General features: G+C 38.8%; 1 protein-coding gene across 12 annotated transcripts in view; it reads left to right on the forward strand.

Moving 5' to 3' along the window:
• The window catches only part of LOC101951327 (cyclin-dependent kinase 11B), a 40,129-nt gene that overhangs the window by 7,263 nt on the left and 12,460 nt on the right, over positions 1-20,406 (forward strand). For 7 of the 12 annotated variants that reach the window (XM_042852851.2, XM_065575260.1, XM_065575261.1 and 4 more), the window contains 11 exons: positions 1,765-1,887; positions 7,280-7,378; positions 7,498-7,656; positions 9,326-9,391; positions 10,252-10,427; positions 12,209-12,299; positions 15,431-15,552; positions 15,912-16,017; positions 17,202-17,323; positions 19,088-19,195; positions 20,269-20,385. In XM_042852851.2, coding sequence (XP_042708785.2) covers positions 1,765-1,887; positions 7,280-7,378; positions 7,498-7,656; positions 9,326-9,391; positions 10,252-10,427; positions 12,209-12,299; positions 15,431-15,552; positions 15,912-16,017; positions 17,202-17,323; positions 19,088-19,195; positions 20,269-20,385 — 1,289 coding nt within the window. The remainder of the gene's footprint in view (positions 1-1,764; positions 1,888-7,279; positions 7,379-7,497; positions 7,657-9,325; positions 9,392-10,251; positions 10,428-12,208; positions 12,300-15,430; positions 15,553-15,911; positions 16,018-17,201; positions 17,324-19,087; positions 19,196-20,268; positions 20,386-20,406) is intronic. The other 5 variants (XM_065575264.1, XM_065575263.1, XM_065575268.1 and 2 more) reach the window with 1 other exon arrangement.

Consider the following 20,406-nt stretch of genomic DNA (forward strand, 5'->3'; position numbering starts at 1 on the left):
GTTTCAATACTGGTCCATTCTTAGGCAGACTGCCATGTATGCCAAATTGTGTGGTAGCTGTATGATGAGAGGCATTGTGGTATAGTGGATAGAGCACTAGACCTGAGTTTGGGGGAACCTGGATTCTGTTCCTGGGTCTGCTACTAGCCTGCTAGCTGATCTTGGGAAAGTCACTTCATCTCTATACCTCAGTTTCCCAACCTGGAAAATGAGGATAATGACATTTACCTGCTTTGACATCTGCATGCTTCAGATATACTTAAAAGGGTATTGTCAGGTAGTTTCTCTCTTTAGGTTTTTATACAGTGCCCATTAATAGAAATGTTTTTGAGATTTTGAAAAAAATCAGAAACTTTTTTTAAGCAATCTCTTAAACTTCATGAGAAAAAGTAAATTAAATTTACTATACACAAATTAGTCTCGCTTAAATGTTTACATTGAATAAAATACAGAAAGCAAACACTAAATAAATAGTTAATTCAATTTTGCAAAATATTTCAATAATATAAAGTGCTCTAGTAACTAGAAATTAGGAATTGCCTAGACAGTATGGCAACTATGGCATTAAAATACCTATATAGATTCCACTATGGTGGTCAAAGATTGATCTACCTAAAGCCATCTCTCTAGAGGTTGCAGTTGATGGACTGTACTTTTTACGTTTCTTATGAAGCTTCTGCATGAAATAATATATTAAATTCATGTGGCACCTTCTGTCCCCAAGTTCCCACACACTCTTTATAAACTTAAACAATGCACAGGGATCACTTCATCCGCCTCTGAAACATAGCCACCCCTGGGATGAAATGTGGCAGCTTTTGAACAGCTCAGAGCAATTCAGGACAAGAAGTGAAGAGGATATGTCATAGTCACTTGAAACTTCAGAGGGAATGTGTACAGGAAGAATGTAGTTACAGGAAGGAGTTTGGCCAAATAATGGAAGAACAGGGTTATAAGAATGTGGGAATCAACATATAAACCTTTTTACTGAAACGTGAAAAAATTAGTACAGTTTTGCAAATATTGGTGTATGACTGTCATAGAAAGGCAATGGAAGGGAAAATACTATACATCTTTCATTACTCTCTTTGGAAGGTTATTCTATAGTCCTGTAGGTCTCATTTTCTGAATTTTTTTCCAAATATTTGGCCTAAAATATTTCTTAATTTCATCCCTGTTACTCCTTACTTGTATTCTCTTTCATCATGCTAAACAATTCCTTTCTCTTCTTGATATTTACACCATTCGAGTATTCATTGACAATTATCCTGTCTTCCAACTTAGTCATTGCTTAGCCATTTTCACCTTATTTAGTGTTTGTTGGTTCCTCGTGAATCAATCCCTCCTGCCTCTTAACTTTTTAATTCTTTTCTGCACCTCCCCCAGTTTGTCTACTTTGTTTTGGTAATGAGCGCTCTGAAATGAATGTAATATTGCAGATGTGGTCTCGAAGAGTGGTAAAGAGAGGGATTCGCACCTTCTGACCCTAAGTTATGATGCCTCAGTATATATAGCCCAAATATGTATTAATTTTTTTTTACTGCTACATTCCATTTTAAAATGGCACAGTAAGTCCTTATCCAGATCATTAGCTATCACCAAAATCTTTATTTTTTTTTTTTTTTTTTTGGGAGGTGCAGTTAGGGTTCTTTTCCTTTTAAAAAAGAAATAAAAATGGTGCCTCAGACAGCTTGCCATGAAAGAGGAGAACCTTTGTAATTAGTAATGTAATGCCTTTTTGTTTTGTTTTTGGTTTTTCACTAGTTTCTGCACATCATAGAACAGTGAGGGAAGATTATGGAGACAAAGTAAAAATAAGAACCTGGAGTCGCAGCCCATTACGACAGCAAAGAGAGAAGCTTGAGCAAGGAGATGGCAGGAAGCCAGGTAATGTTTGCGCTTGGGAATGTGCCATTGCATGACAGTCAAAAGGACCTGCTGGGGGAAAAAGGTGTCGGGGGAGGGCTTTATTTTGTCTGCTAAAAGGAATTCCATGATACTTCCTTGAAAGTATCACTCAGTTTGAGAGACAAATGGTGGCATGGTACCAAAGTATGAATGAGGAATGGCAAATAAACTATTATCCGGATGATTTTGCTGATGTTTGCAGGGACCCCATATAATATGCTGTTAAACTCAATCATTCTTTCCTTTTTAGTAATAACAAGTCTTGAGAAATGCTCACTAATTTCACTAAACATTTATTATGCCTTGTCTAACTGCAGGGTATATTTTCCACTGAGCTTTGGTGCATTGACTGTTGCATAATAGGTATTTCACCGTAATTGTGTCCATACATCCAGCTGTTTACTACTTCAATCTAAATCATTACGTCCACATGGCAGGGACTTTTCTTCATAGTAAGTGTGCACATTCTGGGAGGGTATCCCATAGTGCTTTCCCTTGCTGGGTTGCATTCTGGGACTTCTCTCACAGCACATTGTGGGTTACATAGCAGAAGCCATCTGGAAGCAACTGGAATTCTGGGACGTGAAGTCAAACTCACAAATTTCCATGACCAGTCCTGCCATCCCATGATTCATCTTTTTATTTTTATTTTTTTTGTGAGCCAGCCCTATTTTCAGATTGCTGTCAGCCAGAACTGTACTCCACATCGCAATGCTGACAAGAACAAATATGCAGAAGGAGATGGAGATGTATTTGAGATCTTGCTGCCAGGTGGCTTTTGCTTTGGAAGTCAGCTGTTGCACCTCAGCTATTGGCTGGTAGCAAGCAAGGATGGCAGGCATCCAAGTGGCAGTGGTCACATAATACTGAACACTTAAGGGAGCTCTCATGTTGGTGCGCTGCAGCTCTGGGATGAGCTCTGTGCAAATCTCTAGGAAAGTGACCTTTGTCATCCTAAAATTATGTAGCCACTGCTGGCCATCCCAGGTTTGTAGAATGTTTCCCACCGGACAATGCTTCTTACCTGAGGCCAGAAATGGTGCTGCACTGAGTGAAGCTACTCCAAGAAAAGTTCATCTCCAAGCAGCTGGTTGGTCTCCTCTTCTGGTATCTCTTCCAGGAGGCTCTCAAGAGGTTTCTAAACATTGCCTTTTTTGCCCTGCATTTCTTCCCCCTCAGGTTTCCCAGGCAGTCAGATGCTCACTGCTCTACAGCCAAAATGCTTCTGAAATAAATGTAGTCAAACTTTACTAATTCTGGGTCACTGAGAACGAAAATGATGCTTAAAATTGTTGATTGGCTCTAGTTTTCAAGATATGCTATTGGGTCAGTATATACGACCCTTGACTTGGGAATGGCGGAGGATAAGTGAGTTATAAAGGGAAGGGATCTCCATTTAAACCAGAAATGACTAAAATACATCTTTGACTGGATCTATGAATAAATCTATGACTGGGTTTGGACAGTACTTGCTTTTTAGGCAAAACAATGAATGATGCAATCTGAAGCTGGTATTGCGTCATACATGATATTAATTGCATCATGTTATTCCTAGAAGTCATGTATGATGCAATCATAACGAAGCTTACATCACTCTGCTGAACAAATTGCCCTATATCCGCTCTAGAAATCATACAGTGTCGTGCTCTCTTATTTGTCAGTGTTTGATTTTTGCAAAGGGACACATTTCTGTTTAGCCAAAGTGAGCAGAGATGCCTCGTACTTGTGTGAGCAGTGCAGATAACTTCTGCTATGTTTGTGGTGAAGTGACTTTTGCATCACAAAAGCGCAGTATAACCACTATGGTTAAGAAAGCCTATCACCTTTATTTTGGCTGCAAAATTGGAGATCAGGACAAGAGGTGGGCCCCACACATATGCTGCAACATTTGTGCAACAAATCTTCGCCAGTGGTTGAACAGGAAAAGGAAATCTATGCCTTTTGCAGTGCCAATGATTTGGAGAGAGCCAACAGATCATACCAGCAATTGTTACTTCTGCATGGTGCCTCCAGTTGGGAAAGGTGTGTCAAAGAAGAAAAAGTGGACCGTGCATTATCCAAACATTCCATCAGCTATACGCCCAGTACCCCACGGAGGAGGACTGCCGGTTCCTGATGCACCAGAATCATTCTCACTTGAGTCAGAAGAGGAAGAGGATGAAACTTCTGGTCCTGAACCATCAATGTCACAGGACCCACATTTTCTCCCATCCTCCTCCTCTGAACCACACCTCATAACACAAGGTGAACTGAATGACCTTGTCAGGAATTTGGAACTACCCAAGAGTAAGGCAGAGCTGTTGGGCTCCAGACTACAGCAGTGGAATCTCCTGGCAGGTGATGTTAGGTTTTCCATGTTCCGTGACCGTCAAAAGGATCTTGTCCCATTCTTCTTCATGGAAGGTGATCTTGTAGCCTGCAACAACATCGATGGTGTGATGGCAGCCCTCAACATTGTTCACGATCCAGATGAGTGGAGACTATTCATTGATTCATCGAAGACGAGTCTTAAAGCTGTTTTACTGCATAATGGCAATGTTTTGCCATCAATTCCAGTTGGTCATGCAGTCCATATGAAGGAAACCTATGACAACATGAAACAACTTTTGAGGTGCATAAACTATGACCAACATCAGTGGCAGCTTTGTGGTGATTTGAAGGTTGTTGCTCTCTTGCTTGGTCTGCAGACTGGATACACAAAGTACTGCTGTTTTCTCTGCGAATGGGATAGTCGTGCAAGAGATTCCCACTACATCAAGAAAGATTGGCCACTCGGACAGTCATTGGAGCCTGGGAGGAAAAGTGTTCAGCATCCACCACTTGTTGAATCGAGGAAGATTTTATTACCACCCTTACACATCAAGCTGGGTCTGATGAAGAACTTTGTCAAGGCCATTGACAAAACACAAGCAGCTTTCAAGTACCTCCGTGGAAAATTTCCAAGGTTAAGTGAAGCTAAGATAAAGGAAGGTGTCTTTGTTGGTCCTCAGATTCGTGAACTTCTTCGAGATGATGCATTTGACCATGCACTGCGTGGCAAGGAAAAAGACGGCATGGAAAGCCTTCCAGTTAGTGGCAATACATTTTCTCGGAAACAACAAGGCAGACAACTACAGGTTGTTGGTGGAAAACCTCCTCAAGGCATACAAAAGCCTTGGTTGCAACATGTCACTAAAGATACATTTTTTGCACTCTCCTCTAGATTTTTTTCCACCGAACTGCGGAGCAGTGAGCGACGAGCATGGCGAGCGATTTCACCAGGACATTGCAACAATGGAGAAACGCTATCAGGGCAAATGGAGCCCATCAATGCTTGCAGACTATTGCTGGACAGTGACAAGAGATGCTCCATTTAATGAATACAAGAGACAAGCCAAGAAGCGCCGAGTAGACACTGAATAGGACTAAACTATGTACATAATAGTTTTTTGCCTTTTGTTTCATAATAAATTTTATTTATATAACCCTTTTGCTGATTTTTAAAGTGTTACATAAACAGGACAGGTGAAATATCATGTAAAGCAACCATAAACACATGAAAAGATCTAGGTTTACAATTTATGATTAAAACTTTACTATCTACACAATATACATAGATATAAAATGTAAAAACTTAAATATCTTAGAAACAGTAGCCAGTCAGTTGTTTTAAATGTCATATTTGAATTCAGCACATGAAAATACATAATAAATAGCACATTTTATCTCTGAAGCAGATGACTTCTCAAAAATTGTAGACCAGTGTAATAGTCCTATCCTTGAGGAGCCTGGCACTTGAAGGAACTGGAGTGGGGAGAAGATTAACATGCAGTTGTGGTTCCTAGTTCGGTTTCTCTGACAGCAATGATAAAATATTTCCCCATCTACTTTGAAAGACCATCCTCATAGTTTCTTCCTAGTCGCGGGAGAGGCTCATGATGGTAACTTGTTTTCCACCTTATTTCTCCTGTGCCTATGGACCTTGTTGCAATGAACTGTGTTTTACTTCAAGGATGTTTTGAGGAGTGGAAGACTATTCTTGTTTGGACAGCATGGTTTGGTGGTATGTGCCATTACTTAAATGGTGTAGAGGGTTTTGCGGACAGAGGCGGGGGGTGCAGGTTAGTAACTGCATCTGCACCTCTTTAGGCATTCCTTACATTGGAGGACTTTATGCTGATAGAGGTGACCAAGAAGCAGAGAAGGCCCTTTTTTGAAAAGTATAAGGGCAGACCAGACAGATATGCATTCATGGTATTCACCAGAATGGTCCCCTCCCCAGAGTTGCTGCAGGAATTGAAGGGCATTGTAACCTATGCTGGTAGAAACTATAACCAGTACCAAAATACTGCAGTGTTTGTGCCAAATTAGAGTACTTTTTTGCCTATTTTATCTCCCCAGCAATCGTGTACCATGTCTGCTGCAAAATAAATACATTTCTGCAGTGATAGTTCTTAACCGTGAGGGTTAAAAATGTTGCCTGTGCTATGAAATGTACTTCAACTTTACTTATGCTATATAACAATGTTGCCTATGCTTGAATGCCTTAGTCTCTTGAGGTTGGTGAATGACCTCTGACTCTTTTCTTACATTTGTATCTTAATTCCCTCCCAAACTAAAGAGCTGCCGTTTGTATTATCCCCTTGAATACTTTTAGAGGAGAAAGGAGCTAACAATTGAATAATTAAGCTTATTAAGCTTAATTCAACTTTACAGAAACTGCAGTATAGTTTAAATATTACTATGATTCTCATCCTGTACAAGAGAGAAAACACTTCAGGTAATATTCTGGCTTGGAAAGTTCAGTTTGGCTCCCAAGCCATAAAATTAGCCCTTTGGGTTTCCACATTCTTAGAGGGGCTGATTATTAACAGAAAATATTCAGGAATTGAAATAACCATATCCTCTGGTTAAAGTTCAGTTGTGTTTTTATTTTGTTGTAAACCTGGAAAATGTGTAGTCACTGTACATGCTACTGTGAATAGTCAGATGTGATGTTGATTTTTGTTTGTATTTGTGAAATTGTGCTCTAATGGTTCTTTATTTACAGAATTAATTACCAAATTGTGCATTCCTCACAATTCATGTAGTGGGGTTTATTAATAACTCAGTGTACTTTAAAAAAAAAAAAAAAAAGTCTGAAATACAGTTCAACTCTTCCACTGTTGATCCTGCTGCACTGCAGTTCTTAAAGTTACTGCACTGCAGTTCTTAAAGTTAATCTTGAAATCAACAGTATGTGACACTATACCAAGTACATTCAATAGTCCGGCAGGTACATTCTGCTGGATATGACTGAAATATTTGGCAAGGGATTAAAGAAGATAATAATCTAGGGTTCTTGTGTGTTCAGTGCTTGATAAAGAAATTGGTCTGTTTTTTTGTTTCTCAGTAAAAGAGGAGAAAACAGAAGAAAGAGACCTGCTTTCAGATTTGCAAGACATCAGTGACAGTGAGAGAAAAACTAGCTCAGCAGAGTCTTCGTCAGGAGGTAATTACACACCATCAAATACACAGAATTTACCCTAGGAAATAATCATATTTGTGAGAAGATCCTTCACAAGTGAGTGCGCCTAGTTACTTGTGTGTTCTCTGCTTATCCCCTGACAGAATCTGGATCTGGTTCAGAGGAAGAGGAGGAGGAATCTAGCAGTGGAGAATCAGAAGAGGAGGAGGAGGAGGAAGAGGAAGAAGAGGAGGAGGAGGAGGAAGAGGAGGAGGAGGAGGAGACAGGAAGCAATTCTGAGGAAGTGTCTGAACAGTCAGCTGGTAAGTGGTAAAACATGACCACAAAAATGCTCACCCAGAGCACTTTTACGCTTACAGCTTTACCTTGTCCACTTTCTCTTTTTCTTGGTCACAGATGGCTAGAAACCTAAAACTTCTGAGGACAAGTAATATATTAGCCTTTCTGTATGAGGGCATAGACAAGTTATCAATCTAAGAAGCCAAGATGGACAGTTCTGGAGATATTTTTGTCTTTCTAAGAGCGGTGTTGAAAGCCTCATCATTTGAGTAATTTTAAAACCAGGTTGGACACTAGCAAATGTTCTATAGGGAACAGTCTTACACTAGCCTGGGGGGTGGATTAGAGAAGTCTCTACCATCTCTTAATTATTTTTGGCTTTAAATTTTATTCGATTTATTTTCATTTTTAAAAAACAAATGGAAATAATACAAAAGAAATTAACTAAGCAAGTCTAGTAATTGCTATCTGTGTGTCATTAATTAGTAAACAAAAAATGAGCACAACAATGTGGGCCTGACTGCTGGATGTTTTTCTATTAAATCAGTGAAAAGTAACCACCAAATTTTAAAAGGTTTTCTAAGTTATTTGAATTTTTTGTCACCAATAATTTCTAATTTTTTAAGCTAAGCTGATGTCACTGGACGAATTTTCTTCCTTCCTGTGACTGCAACATAACTTCTGACTGCCACTAATCATGGGGCTGTACATTATTTGTTTCAGGTGTCATTGGTTTTCTTGTGGGAGTCATCATAATAGAGCCCTAAATCACAGTCAGTAACACTTTAACTTGCTTGCATATTTGTTTCCAAAACTTCCATTTTAGGGCACAAATAGCAGATATATATGAAATTTCTTCATGCACCACATTTTCACCAACAGTCAAGGGGTTTTAAAACCTATTTTTAAAGCTACATTATAAGCTTATAATGTAAAATTGAAGAAAATAAGCAGAAACAGCAGCCACCAATGTTAGTGTTTCCCTGTTTTGCGGCTCACTTAATGTAGTTCAGCTGTCAGTCAGCGAAACTCTGCCTGCAAAGTGAAACAGAGGTACTGGTTTACTAATGGTAGATCATTGTGAGCAGGACCCAGAAAACTACTGAAATGGGTGTGGCTCTGCTCCCAGCCCTGACCCCCAGCCTTGGCCCTGAGCCAAGACTGGAGCTGGGGGCAGGGCCAGGAGCAGAGCTGCAGCTGGGCCTGCAGCTGGGTGCAGAGCTGTGCTGCAGGGCTGCCCAGAGGGGGGGGAAATGGGGCAATTTGCACTGGGCCCTGCAGGAACCCCCACAAGAATATAGTATTCTATAGTATTGCAACTTTCTTTTATGGAAGGGGCCCCAAAATTGCTTTGCCCCAGACCCCCTGAATCCTCTGGGCGGCCCTGCCATGCTGAGGCTGGGAACATGGCCAGGCGTGAGGCCTGGAGCTCTGGCTGGGGGTGGGGCCAGAGCACAGCTAGGGGTGGGACTGGGTGGCGCTCCCTCCCCACCCCAATGGGGGCTGGCCTGGGACTGCTGCACCCCCCTTGATCGTTCCTCTATGCCCCCCTCAGGGGGTGCTCCCCACAGTTTGGGGACCTCTGCATTACTCTATAACACTCGTATTGCTAGGTCACTGTATTAAGCATCTGTGTACATGAAATCAGAATGATATTAAGCTTTTTCTGTTGGACTTCATTCTGTTTTTTAGAAGAGGTGAGTGAAGAAGAAATGAGTGAAGAAGAAGAGCGAGAGAATGGAAATCACATTCCAATTGGTAAGATGCAAACATTGGCTTTAGTTGTAGCAGTTTTTTCCTTTTCTGTTTCATGAACTATGGATTTTAATGCATGTGGATTTTAATGGATTTTAATGAATGTGAAAGGGTTTCAAGATGTTCCAGCCTACCAGGACTTGATTATGAAAAGTAGTAGGCTTGTATAAGAAATACTGTTGGTGGGTAGGGGGGAATATTACTACTGCAGGTCTAAGTTGAAATCTTGCAGAAAATGGTATTTTATGAATGAAGTGACCTTGGCTTTTTTAAATCAACTTGCTAGTGGATTTTCATCAGTATTATAATCCACCACACCATTTGGTACTGTGGGTCATCTGGACTCAAGAGTAGAGACACCCTGGATCAGAACGTCCCCAAAGTCTGGGTTAGAGTTCTGATCCAAGGGCTTTTTGTTGGCCTATTGTAAGAGTCAACAGAGGAGTTTGGATCTGGATCTGAATTTACCTAACCTAATGTTCTAGCTGTGATTTTGAATTGGGCCCATCCTCTTGATATTCAGAATTCCTGTATGATATGTATCAGATTAAAGTTGAATCAGTCTTCTTTTGCATTCTTTTCATATACTGGTTTAGTTTTATAACGTGCAATATTTAACCCTGCAAATGTATTCGAGGAACTATAACTGAACCTCATGAAATACTCCCCAAACATAGAAAAAAGAATCATGCTTCTTTAAATACCTTCCTTGTCATCTCTTAACATGACACTCAAATTGCGTGCCATGCTTTTTAGTATCTCAGTTTTATGATCACAATTTTATTCCCTCACTATTTCGTCTAAAACTAATTCAGTCATCCCAAATGGCTGCCTGTTTCCACGACTGATTCTAAATTTTAAAGTTACAGAGTCAAGGTTTGATCGAGATTCAGCAGGAAGTGAAGGAGAAGAGGAGGAAGTGGGGGAGGGGACCCCACATTCCAATGCAATGACAGAAGGAGATTATGTTCCTGATTCTCCAGCTTCATCACCCATTGAGTTGAAACAAGAGCTACCCAAGTACCTTCCTGCACTGCAGGTGAGGATCATTTCACAAGTGCTCCAGAATGTCTTAGATGGGATTTCCATGGATAGTGACATAAAATGATATATGTACTCTCAAGAGCATCTTGAATATAAAACAATATTATGTCATATTGTCCAGTGCATTTGCCCAATGTCAGATCATTTTGTGCATAAACGGTGGCGGGGTCAACCAAAAGCATCTTGTGTCAAGTGAGCCCAGGCATATATTCCATCAACCAAATATTCATATATAATATTTTTTAAAGTTGTGTGTGAAAACAAGTTGAAACTTTTAGTTTTTAATAAGGATATAATTCATTGGGATATTGTGATATTCTGGTGACCCCATCTGAAAATAGCTTCTGCAGGTATAGGCAGGGTTCACAAGTAATATAAATGTTTATTGGAATGGAAAGATGTTCCTATGAGGAGAGATTGAAAAGTTTTTAGTTTATTGAGGAGATGAATAAGCAGGGAATTGAGAAGGTGAGCAAAATAAGTTATTGTTTGTTATCATAGCACGTAGGAACCCTAGTCATGGACCTGAACCCCCAGGTGCTCAGCGCTGTACAAGCACAGAAAAAAAAGACAGTCCTTGCCCCCAAAAGCTTATAAAACAAATAGTTTGTCACTTCTGCTTTTTTTCACATAATAGAAAAGAAATGTTCAATTAAACTGAAAGACAATACATTTAAAACAGATGAAAGGAAATATTTGTACACAACACCTAATTAGCCTGTGGAACTCATTCCCACGAGATATCCATCAAGGCAACAGTTTAATAGGATTCAAAAAAAGGACTGAACATTTATATGGATAATGAGACCATCCACAGGTATATTAGATAGAATAAAAAAGTGTAAGAAATATAAACTCATGCTTCAGGGCATGAACAAAAGGTCCAACTGATTGAGATTCAGGGAAAAACTTCCCCTGTGGACAGTTCTTTACATGGGTTTTTTTCTGTGCGCACCTTTCTCTGAAGCAACTTCTACTGGCCACTGCCAGACACAGAATAATGGACTTAGATCGACCTCATCAGATCAGTATTGCAATGTTGTGCGCTAGTGCAGCAACATATGAACTCATATAGATGCAGAATACTGATATACACATAATACATGTGTGTAACTGAGCATTTGATCTAGATAGAGCTATGCATGTTTTACATTTACACGAAAGTTAAATGGGAAGTAATTTGTATATTTAATATGTATATTATGCCACCTTTATTTTAACAAGAGGAAGTATCTAGACCAGTGTTTCTCAGCCTTTTTGATACCGGGGACCGGCTTGCTGCCTTCCTAAACTGTGTCAGGCAGCTCTCCGAGATCAGCACCGGACTGGTTGTTGAGAAACACTGATCTGGACAGTGAAGACTTATGTGATCCTATCTCTTTTTGCTGTCAATGGCTAGGATCAGCATATGCTTAGGGAATGCGAATGCAGCTTATTGGCCTGCCTAAGAGACATCAGTCTAAGGTGCTGAGCTAGTTTCTCTGCTGCTGAGACTGAAATCCTCATTTCTTCAGCATTGTAGAAATGAATGAGGCTTAGGAGCTATTGAGGTGGAGTATTTTAATTTTTTTTAAACATAATTTTTGTTCCTGAAAGGACACTTTCTTAGAGTACTAGGTAAAAATGCTTTGGAACAAAATATAGTTTTCCTGGGCATAGATCTATTTTGTATTCTTCTGGGATAACAAACTGTTCATATAAAGTCTGCCTTACTATGTCTTATATGTCTTTTAAAAAAGTAAATCCTAGAGACTAAATTTCTGTTTATTTTCTCAGGGATGTCGTAGTGTGGAGGAATTTCAGTGTTTGAACAGGATTGAAGAAGGAACATATGGTGTAGTGTACAGGGCAAAAGACAAAAAAACTGGTTGGTACAAGTGTGCCTGTTTAAAACAGTGCTAAAAATGTTGGTTTCATTAAGTGGTCTCATAATGTTTTCACAACACTTATTAAGCATTAAAGGCAAAGTGTTATGTAATATTAAAAAAACTTAAGTGACCCATCTTAGGGTTACACCTCTTGGTGATCCACAGGGAAGTTGTATGTTTTAGGGATCTGCAGTTTGGAAAAGAAACACCTGTGCTTGAAGTTACTAATTATTTTGAATATTCTCTTGCATGCAACATAATCACTTTGTGCTCTTCCTGTTTTGTACTGTGGGTGCTGAAATTCTTCTGGAGATCTTTTTTCTTCAGAACAATATTAACCTTCTGCACTATGATCAAAATGATATTACATTCCAGTGTTAGTGCGTGGACAATTTAAGCATTAAGACGATGGTAACAATATGAATGAAATGTAACAACAGTACTTGTACAGTGGGTGATGCAGTGTACAGCGTTAAACAGAGGGAGTCCAAAGTTGGATGTCATGATGTCATGTTAAGAACTTGTGTTGGCTTGTTAGATATTCTGAGTGCTTGGCATGGGATCTGCACTGAGCTCTGAACTTTCAGGAGGGTGTCATTCAATATAGGAAAATAGTTATTGAGTCTTTTGTGGAAGGTAAATTTGAAGTTAAGTTTGCACAATGTTTATACTTAATGTAATAATACTTTGCATTTCTGTAGTCTTTTATCCCAGGACCTAAAAGTGTTCTAAAAATGTGAAAGAATTAAGCCGTATAATAACTTTGTAAGGAACATAACAGGAAGCCTGCGGTAGAGCTGGAAATATAACCCAGATTTCTTGGCTCTCAGTCCTGATCTTTAACCACAAGACCAATCTATCCCTTCTTGTATCAAGTGTTCTGATATAATGAAGTGGGAGAATAGTTGGATGAGTGTGTGCTTTAACCTACTCTATTCTTGGATTTGATTATGTTAATAATTGTAGAGTTATGGTGTATGGCAAAAGCTTTTCTAAATCCCCCACTAATAAGAAAAGAATGTTAAAAATTATTATTTTTAGTTGCTCTTTTTCATGAGTGACTCCTGCCCCTCAGTGTGGTGTGCATTTGAAATAAGATTCTTTTAAAGATATTCAGTGTCTTTTTATTGGACGTAGTCATGTAGAAATTGTTGACAAGAGTTTGATTTTTAGCCTTATAGGTAGAGATTTTCTGCTTCTGAGCTACTAGATTTAGTTGAGCATAACAGGGTGATCTGTCAATTGATTAGATGTAGACACACCAATAGGTATCGTCATAGGTATGGAAAATGATTTAAATGGTTTTATAAAAGAAGTGGTTTGTGTGTGGTGGGCATTCTTTACAGAAATTTGTGGTTAGCTTACTTTTATTGTTTGCTTTGAAGTCCATCTTTAATTCTTGTTTGAAGGCAACTAAAGTTGTTTTAATCAGTAGTTAAAAAGCTCACATACTGAGAAACACTTCTCACCAGGTATAAACTGTGGTGTGTATTTGAAAACTTAAATAAATCCAGGTTTTTGAACTTGCTTCTGGTGGTAGCTGTCTTGCTGAAAAGTTATCCCATTTGATACCAGTAGTGCAAAAGCCAAATGTAAGCTAATTTTCCCCCCCGCTTCCCCTCCCCTCCGCCTTTTTTTAGTGATTTTATCAACTGGAAGAAGGATCTAATTTAACATTGTACTAACATATGTAGTGTTAGTACTGCATCACTTCTTCTTTTCATTGTGTATAGCAGCCGACACAGCAAGATGCAAACTGTTTTATCATCTCTGATATGATTCCCCAAACTGCTGCTGTCACAAATAATATATCACTTTCCTGCAAGCTGGCTCTTTTCACCAGAAGGCTCATATGTAGATATATTTTAACATGTATATAAATTTTAAATGTATATATCTGATAGATGGTAAAAAAACAAACAAACAAACCCTATCATTTGTAAACTTTTGTTGTGTTGAGCAAAACAAGAGCGGTTTGTTAAGAGGAAGTTTGTTCTGATATTTAGATCAAAAGACTTGGAGACAGGACTTATGGTTATTCCCAGTTCTACCACTCACTTGCTGTAACTTAAACTTTCAATTCCTCCATCTACAAGTTTGGGGTAATACCATCCTTACAGGGATAGAGTGAGAATTCATTGGGTTTTTAAGTGTTTTAAAATCCTCTCTGAAAAGGAATTATACAAATGGAAAGCATTATTTTCTTTAAATTCATTCCTTGTGTTACCTAGCTGCGGTGGCCACTTCCTCCGCTAGCCTACATGGCATGTGGCCTTCCTCTGAGGCTGACATTAACATTACTCTCTGAAATGGTTTACAAAAGGAGAGGTGCCATTGACTGCTTGACTGTAAGTGCTCACTCACTTCTGAGTCTATGCAAGTCAACACGACAACATGCCAAAGATATCTTTGATCGCTGTAATTGACATATATAATAAATAGGAGTACTTTAATATCTAATGATTCACATTTTAACTGTTAATTCTGTGTGGCAAGAATATAAAATTAATTCATAAGGGGAAAAATTCACCTCTGCAGGGGCTAGCATAAAGCCTATTCCTCATTTAAATCCTGTATTACTTTTACACTGTGAGCTCTTTGGGACAGAGACTGCCTTTTTTGGTATGTGCTTCACAGTGCTTAGCACAATGGGGTCCTGACCCCTGATTTGAACCCATAAGTGCTAGCACAATGCAGATAATTCACACTAAATATTTTTAGGCTTTAAGTGGTGCTGGCCTTCTTCATAGGGGTGAATTTAACCCAAGATGCATTTTTTTTTCCTTCCAGCAACTGTTGGGAAGTTAAGTCAATGTTTGTATGAGAGGCAAGTCATATAGTACAGTTTGTTTGTTCTCTTTCCACTTGTGTTTTATTGGACTATAATAAAACCTATAATCAGCAATCCTAGAAAATGATATGAGGGAAAAAATTGCTTTGGGTTTTATTTTTATCCATGACCTCAGTCTAGTCCAGTCTTTAACATAAAAGCTAATATAATGCCTGGATAAGGACTTCCATTGAAAAAGATAGTAAAATATTTACTGTGCTGTAAGAAGTGCCCTCTTAACATGTCTTTTATTAGATATTTAATTTTGGTTCTGTATTTAAGATATTATTTTCTTTTTAGATGAAATTGTGGCTCTGAAGCGACTGAAAATGGAAAAGGAAAAAGAAGGCTTTCCCATTACCTCTCTAAGAGAAATAAACACCATTCTGAAAGCACAGCACCCAAATATAGTCACTGTTAGAGTAAGACCACCAATACTTTTATATTAACATCAGTTTTGTTCTTGAAGTGTTATTCTTTGACTGTTAAAATGCCCTCTAATGGTCTAATTTAAGTACTGTATTTGCTCATTAGAGCTTGTTTCTCTCAGTATGCAGTTGTGTGCCTTGTATAATCAAATAGCTCATTTTTGTCTATAAAATCTGTTTAAAACTTATAAAAAATGAACTTGTCTAGAACACTTCAGTGTCATACATTTCCTGTGAATTTTATAAATTTGATGTCCCTTTTTTTTCACCTGCTAATACATTCCTGACAGCCATCCTTAACCGCTTATAAATATTGCTTGGTTTCCTTGATAATATGCTGTATTTGTTCTTAGGAAATTGTTGTGGGCAGTAATATGGATAAAATCTATATCGTAATGAATTATGTAGAACATGACCTCAAGAGTCTGATGGAAACCATGAAACAGCCATTTTTACCAGGTACTGTATTTCCCAACCTCCTTTACCTTTCCAAGCTAAAATCATGTGAATTACAAGAACATCAATATAATATGTCCCTGAGTTATACTTGCACATTTTTGGCTTTGCGTGGGACAGAATGTGTCATTAAGGTGGAACTTGTTCTGAAAGCTCTTTGGAACAGGAATGTTTCATTTTTCTACCTGTCTAGCCTCTCTATTTAGAATCTTAGATTGGTGACCATCACTATAATATATGAGCGTCTCCCAAGTATCTATGGTTTGGATTTGTAAAGAGCCTATGGGGAGTGTGGTACCCAATTCCCATACAGTTTCAATGGGATTTGGGTAGCCAACTGCCTTAGGCTCTTTTGAAAATTCCAGCCTATGTTTGTTTATATATGCAGCCCTCAGCATGATGTAGCCTTGATGATGATCAGGGCCTTTGGGTGCTACTGCAACATATATGATAATGGATGATGAAGCAAATATATAAGCTGATGGGGAAGTTTCCTTGTTTGATTCATTGGGGTTGCAGGTTTACTAGATTTAGTTATTTCACTTCAAATATTAGGTGTCATGGGAAAACTGGAAACACAGGTATTCAAGACTTAACATTCTCTTAACTTTATGCAACAAGATTAGTCCCTGAAAAATGAAATATTTGGGGATTTAACTAATTGTACCCAGAACTGCACCGTATTCCTCCCATCTGAATGTGCTGCAGTGTGAGCTTCCTCAGATGCCCCTGGAAGAATTACTCTGTACCCTTGAAAAGCAATTCCATTGTCTCTGCTAACTTAGGCACATGTTAGCGTTATCTGATTTGTTTGACAGTCACCTAGGCATTGTGAGAAATGCCTGTTCTGCATAGGTTGCGCTATAAACACTAAATTGAACACATTTCATTCACTGTCTTGTGCTAAAATTCTGTGGCCAAATCTTGATACCATTTATGTCGTTGAGAGTTTTTGAATTGACTTCAGTGGGATCAGGATTTGGTCCATATTGATAAAGGCCCCTGCTTTTTCCCCGTTAATCCTGTAAACCATGCTAGTTCTTTTTTAATAATTAAATGCATAACTAGTACTTATTTTGGTCATGTATGTTTTGTTCTATGCTCTTGATTTAACGATTTAAAAAAACAGTACTAGTAGACTTCATCTTTGACCTGAACACACAAGGTTCTTTCTTTCATCCTTCCAGGTGAAGTGAAAACTTTGATGATTCAGTTATTACGTGGAGTCAAGCACCTTCATGACAACTGGATACTTCATCGGGACTTGAAGACCTCCAACCTGCTGCTGAGTCATAAAGGCATTTTAAAAGTAAGGATCCAGTGTTGCTGTTTTTTTAAAGGCCTTGAACTTCATTGCATGATAGCAGTTAATATCTGGATAGTGTGTTGCATTTCCATTCTTGCAGCTGTAGCATGCAAGAAAACATACTGTTGCAAAATAGAATAAAATTTTCCATTAGGTACAGAGACTACCCTGTCATGGTTGTAGGATTTATGCTAGGATATGACTAATAAATAAACATGGTTTAGTGGTCAAGGGAAGTACTGTCTAGTTTTTATAGTAACATAACTAGGAGCCAGATCAGGGTTCTTTTCCCATATGTGTTGTTGTCAGATGTTTGGCTGTGTGTGTGTTCTCCCGTGTGCCGTCCCAGCTCTGCGCAGACAGCTGGCACAGCAGACCTCGCGCGAACTACTCAATAAATCCACAGACTTGGTTCGTAGCGAAGGCACTTGGTCAGGTTTATTGCCAATGAAGCATGGTGCTAATGCCCCAGCTCAATGGTTACAGGTATACTAACACATTTGCTCGTGACAATGGATTGGCTCAGTTAGTGTTGGGACTTTCCACTATCCCATAGGCCAGACATTCCCTCTGAGATGCATCTTTAGACAGCAATACAAATAAGTTACGCGTCACCCTCTGATGTATTAGGGCGCTACCCATTGCCTTGTACCTTTTGGTTCGATCAAAACATCTCTATTCATCATGCTGTCATCCTGACCCTATCCTTAAGATTGGTCCACATGTTCATGTTATCTTTGGGGAATGTGGTTATTGGGGTGTTCTGGTACCATCCTTCTGGAATGTGTTTACCTGAGTGTTTTGTGCCTAGCACCTATTAGGAGTATGTGTTTTTAACATATCAGCCCTATGCTTGCCAAATTCTGTGAGCAGGGCCTGTTTCTTGCTCACAACTTGACTTTGCTTCATATCAGCAAGGTTTTAACTACTTTAGCCCAGGCCTCTAATACAAGGCCTTATGTTTCAGGGCCTCTTCTTACTACATGTGTGACCTTAAATAAGTTGTTTAGTCTCAGTCTCTGCCTCAATTTCTCCATCTGTAAAACAGGGATAACACTTTTTTAACTCCCAAGGATACTGTAAGACTTAATACATTAATTGAAAAGTACTTGTATAAGTGCTAAATTGTAGTATTTTTCTTCCTGTTGAAGGAAATAACATTAAAAGGTGAGTGTTCATGCTTGGGGACAGATTACACATTTTTAATTTATTTTAAAAAAAAAATATTGGAAGGGTATGTAACAAGTAAGTTTTCCTCAGTTTCACAGTTCTAATATCCAGAGGCAAAATTACAAAGTTACTATTATTCAGACACCTTCGGGTATTAATGTAGTGTGCAGCCTATGCTGTTTCTTTTCCTGAAAAAGACACCTCTTTTTCACACTGTATGAAATTTTGCTGTTTGTTATGTGATTGCAATTAGCACCATCTAATATTGATTTTTTTTTTCTGCCATGAAAATTTACCAGCCTAGGGAGAAAATCTACTAGACCTTTGCCATGATGGTCAGTAATGGGGAAAAAAAAATTATATTTGCCTTACCAGTCAAAGTAAATTACTGTTCTTGGATGAGTGAGCAAGCAAAATTGTACAAGGCTAACTTAAATCAGTGGTTTATTCTGCTAATTCCTTGCAAATGTAACTATTTTTAAGGGAGTGAGGGTTGAGGAAAATAACTGCACAATGCACGCTCGCATTGTAGATGACACCAGCTTCTACTGTGTGTTTTTTAGTGGATAGTGCTAATGATAATCCATTCTCATTCAGGTTGGAGATTTTGGACTGGCCCGAGAGTATGGGTCACCTCTGAAGCCTTATACACCTGTAGTTGTGACACTATGGTACAGGGCACCAGAGCTGTTACTTGGCGCCAAGGTATGTTTCTTCCTGTCCATTTGTGAACTAAGATGCCAATTATTCTTTATAGCGTCTTGATTTTTTTCCCCTTATTTATTTTGCAGTTGACATACCAAAGTATGCATGGATGATTTTTCGTATTAGATTTAGAGATGGAAAAATGTGGAGCTGAAACCATACTGTAATTGCTAATTCAGTGGAGAAAATTTTACTTGGTTTCCCATAAGCTGAAAAGGTTACAGGTTGATGGGTGTAACTATTTTTCTTTGGAATATTAATCGGAGAGAACTACCAGGGTTTTAATAGGGGATTGGTTGTGGTCGTCCGTGCCATATAGGGAACTGGATTGCTTGATTTTTGGAGATGGGGAGGGGACAGCAAGGGGGGCATCTTACTCCCTTTCTCTACAACGTGTGGAAGCTTGATGCACTGCTTTAAAGAGCAAAGCAAAGCATTTGGAACCACTTTGATCATGATGTCTACCTGCTGCTTAGCTGATCCATACTGCAGTTTTGGAAGAGGCCTTTATGAAACTGTAGCTGGTGGTCTGGTTAGTAGAATGTGGGTTGGGAGAAAAAACACTGCAAGAGTCAGAGAGAATCTATGCTTTGGGTCCAAGACTTTCATCCTATCTTATTAATCAGGCTGTGCAACATGTCCGGCTGTTACAGGTGAAAAGACTACTTTTGTTTAGGAAGAGAGCTCTACTGTTCTGGTCAGATTTTTGTCCCTTAAACTGAGACTATTCTTGGGGCAGAGAGGTCAAAGTAGAACACTGTGCTAATGTATGACAGGGCAGTGGCTAGTACTCCCTCTGCTAGCTGTGATGGGAATGATTCTCAACATGGGATGAGGAAAAAGGGGTGACATTTTCGTGAGTGTCACATTTCAGTATGTGGTGTTTGTGTGTATAATAAGTAATTATTTTATCGTCCATAGCATCTTTTACTTGAGAATATGCATGGTTCACATGCGGTGAAATAATTATAATGTACAGTAACCTAAGTAGTCAAATCATCATTGAGTTGGCTGGCAAATTGTGTCCCGTAAAATAAATCCTCCTGTAATTTGTACATTTTATGTATTTTCAGGAATACTCCACTGCAATAGACATGTGGTCAGTAGGTTGTATATTTGGAGAACTGTTAACTCAGAAACCGCTGTTTCCAGGAAAATCAGAAATTGACCAGATTAACAAAGTTTTTAAGGTAACTGATACTCTTGGAGTC

Source organism: Chrysemys picta, chromosome 21, assembly GCF_011386835.1.
Source record: "Chrysemys picta bellii isolate R12L10 chromosome 21, ASM1138683v2, whole genome shotgun sequence".
In the NCBI taxonomy this organism is placed as follows: Eukaryota; Metazoa; Chordata; order Testudines; family Emydidae; genus Chrysemys; species Chrysemys picta.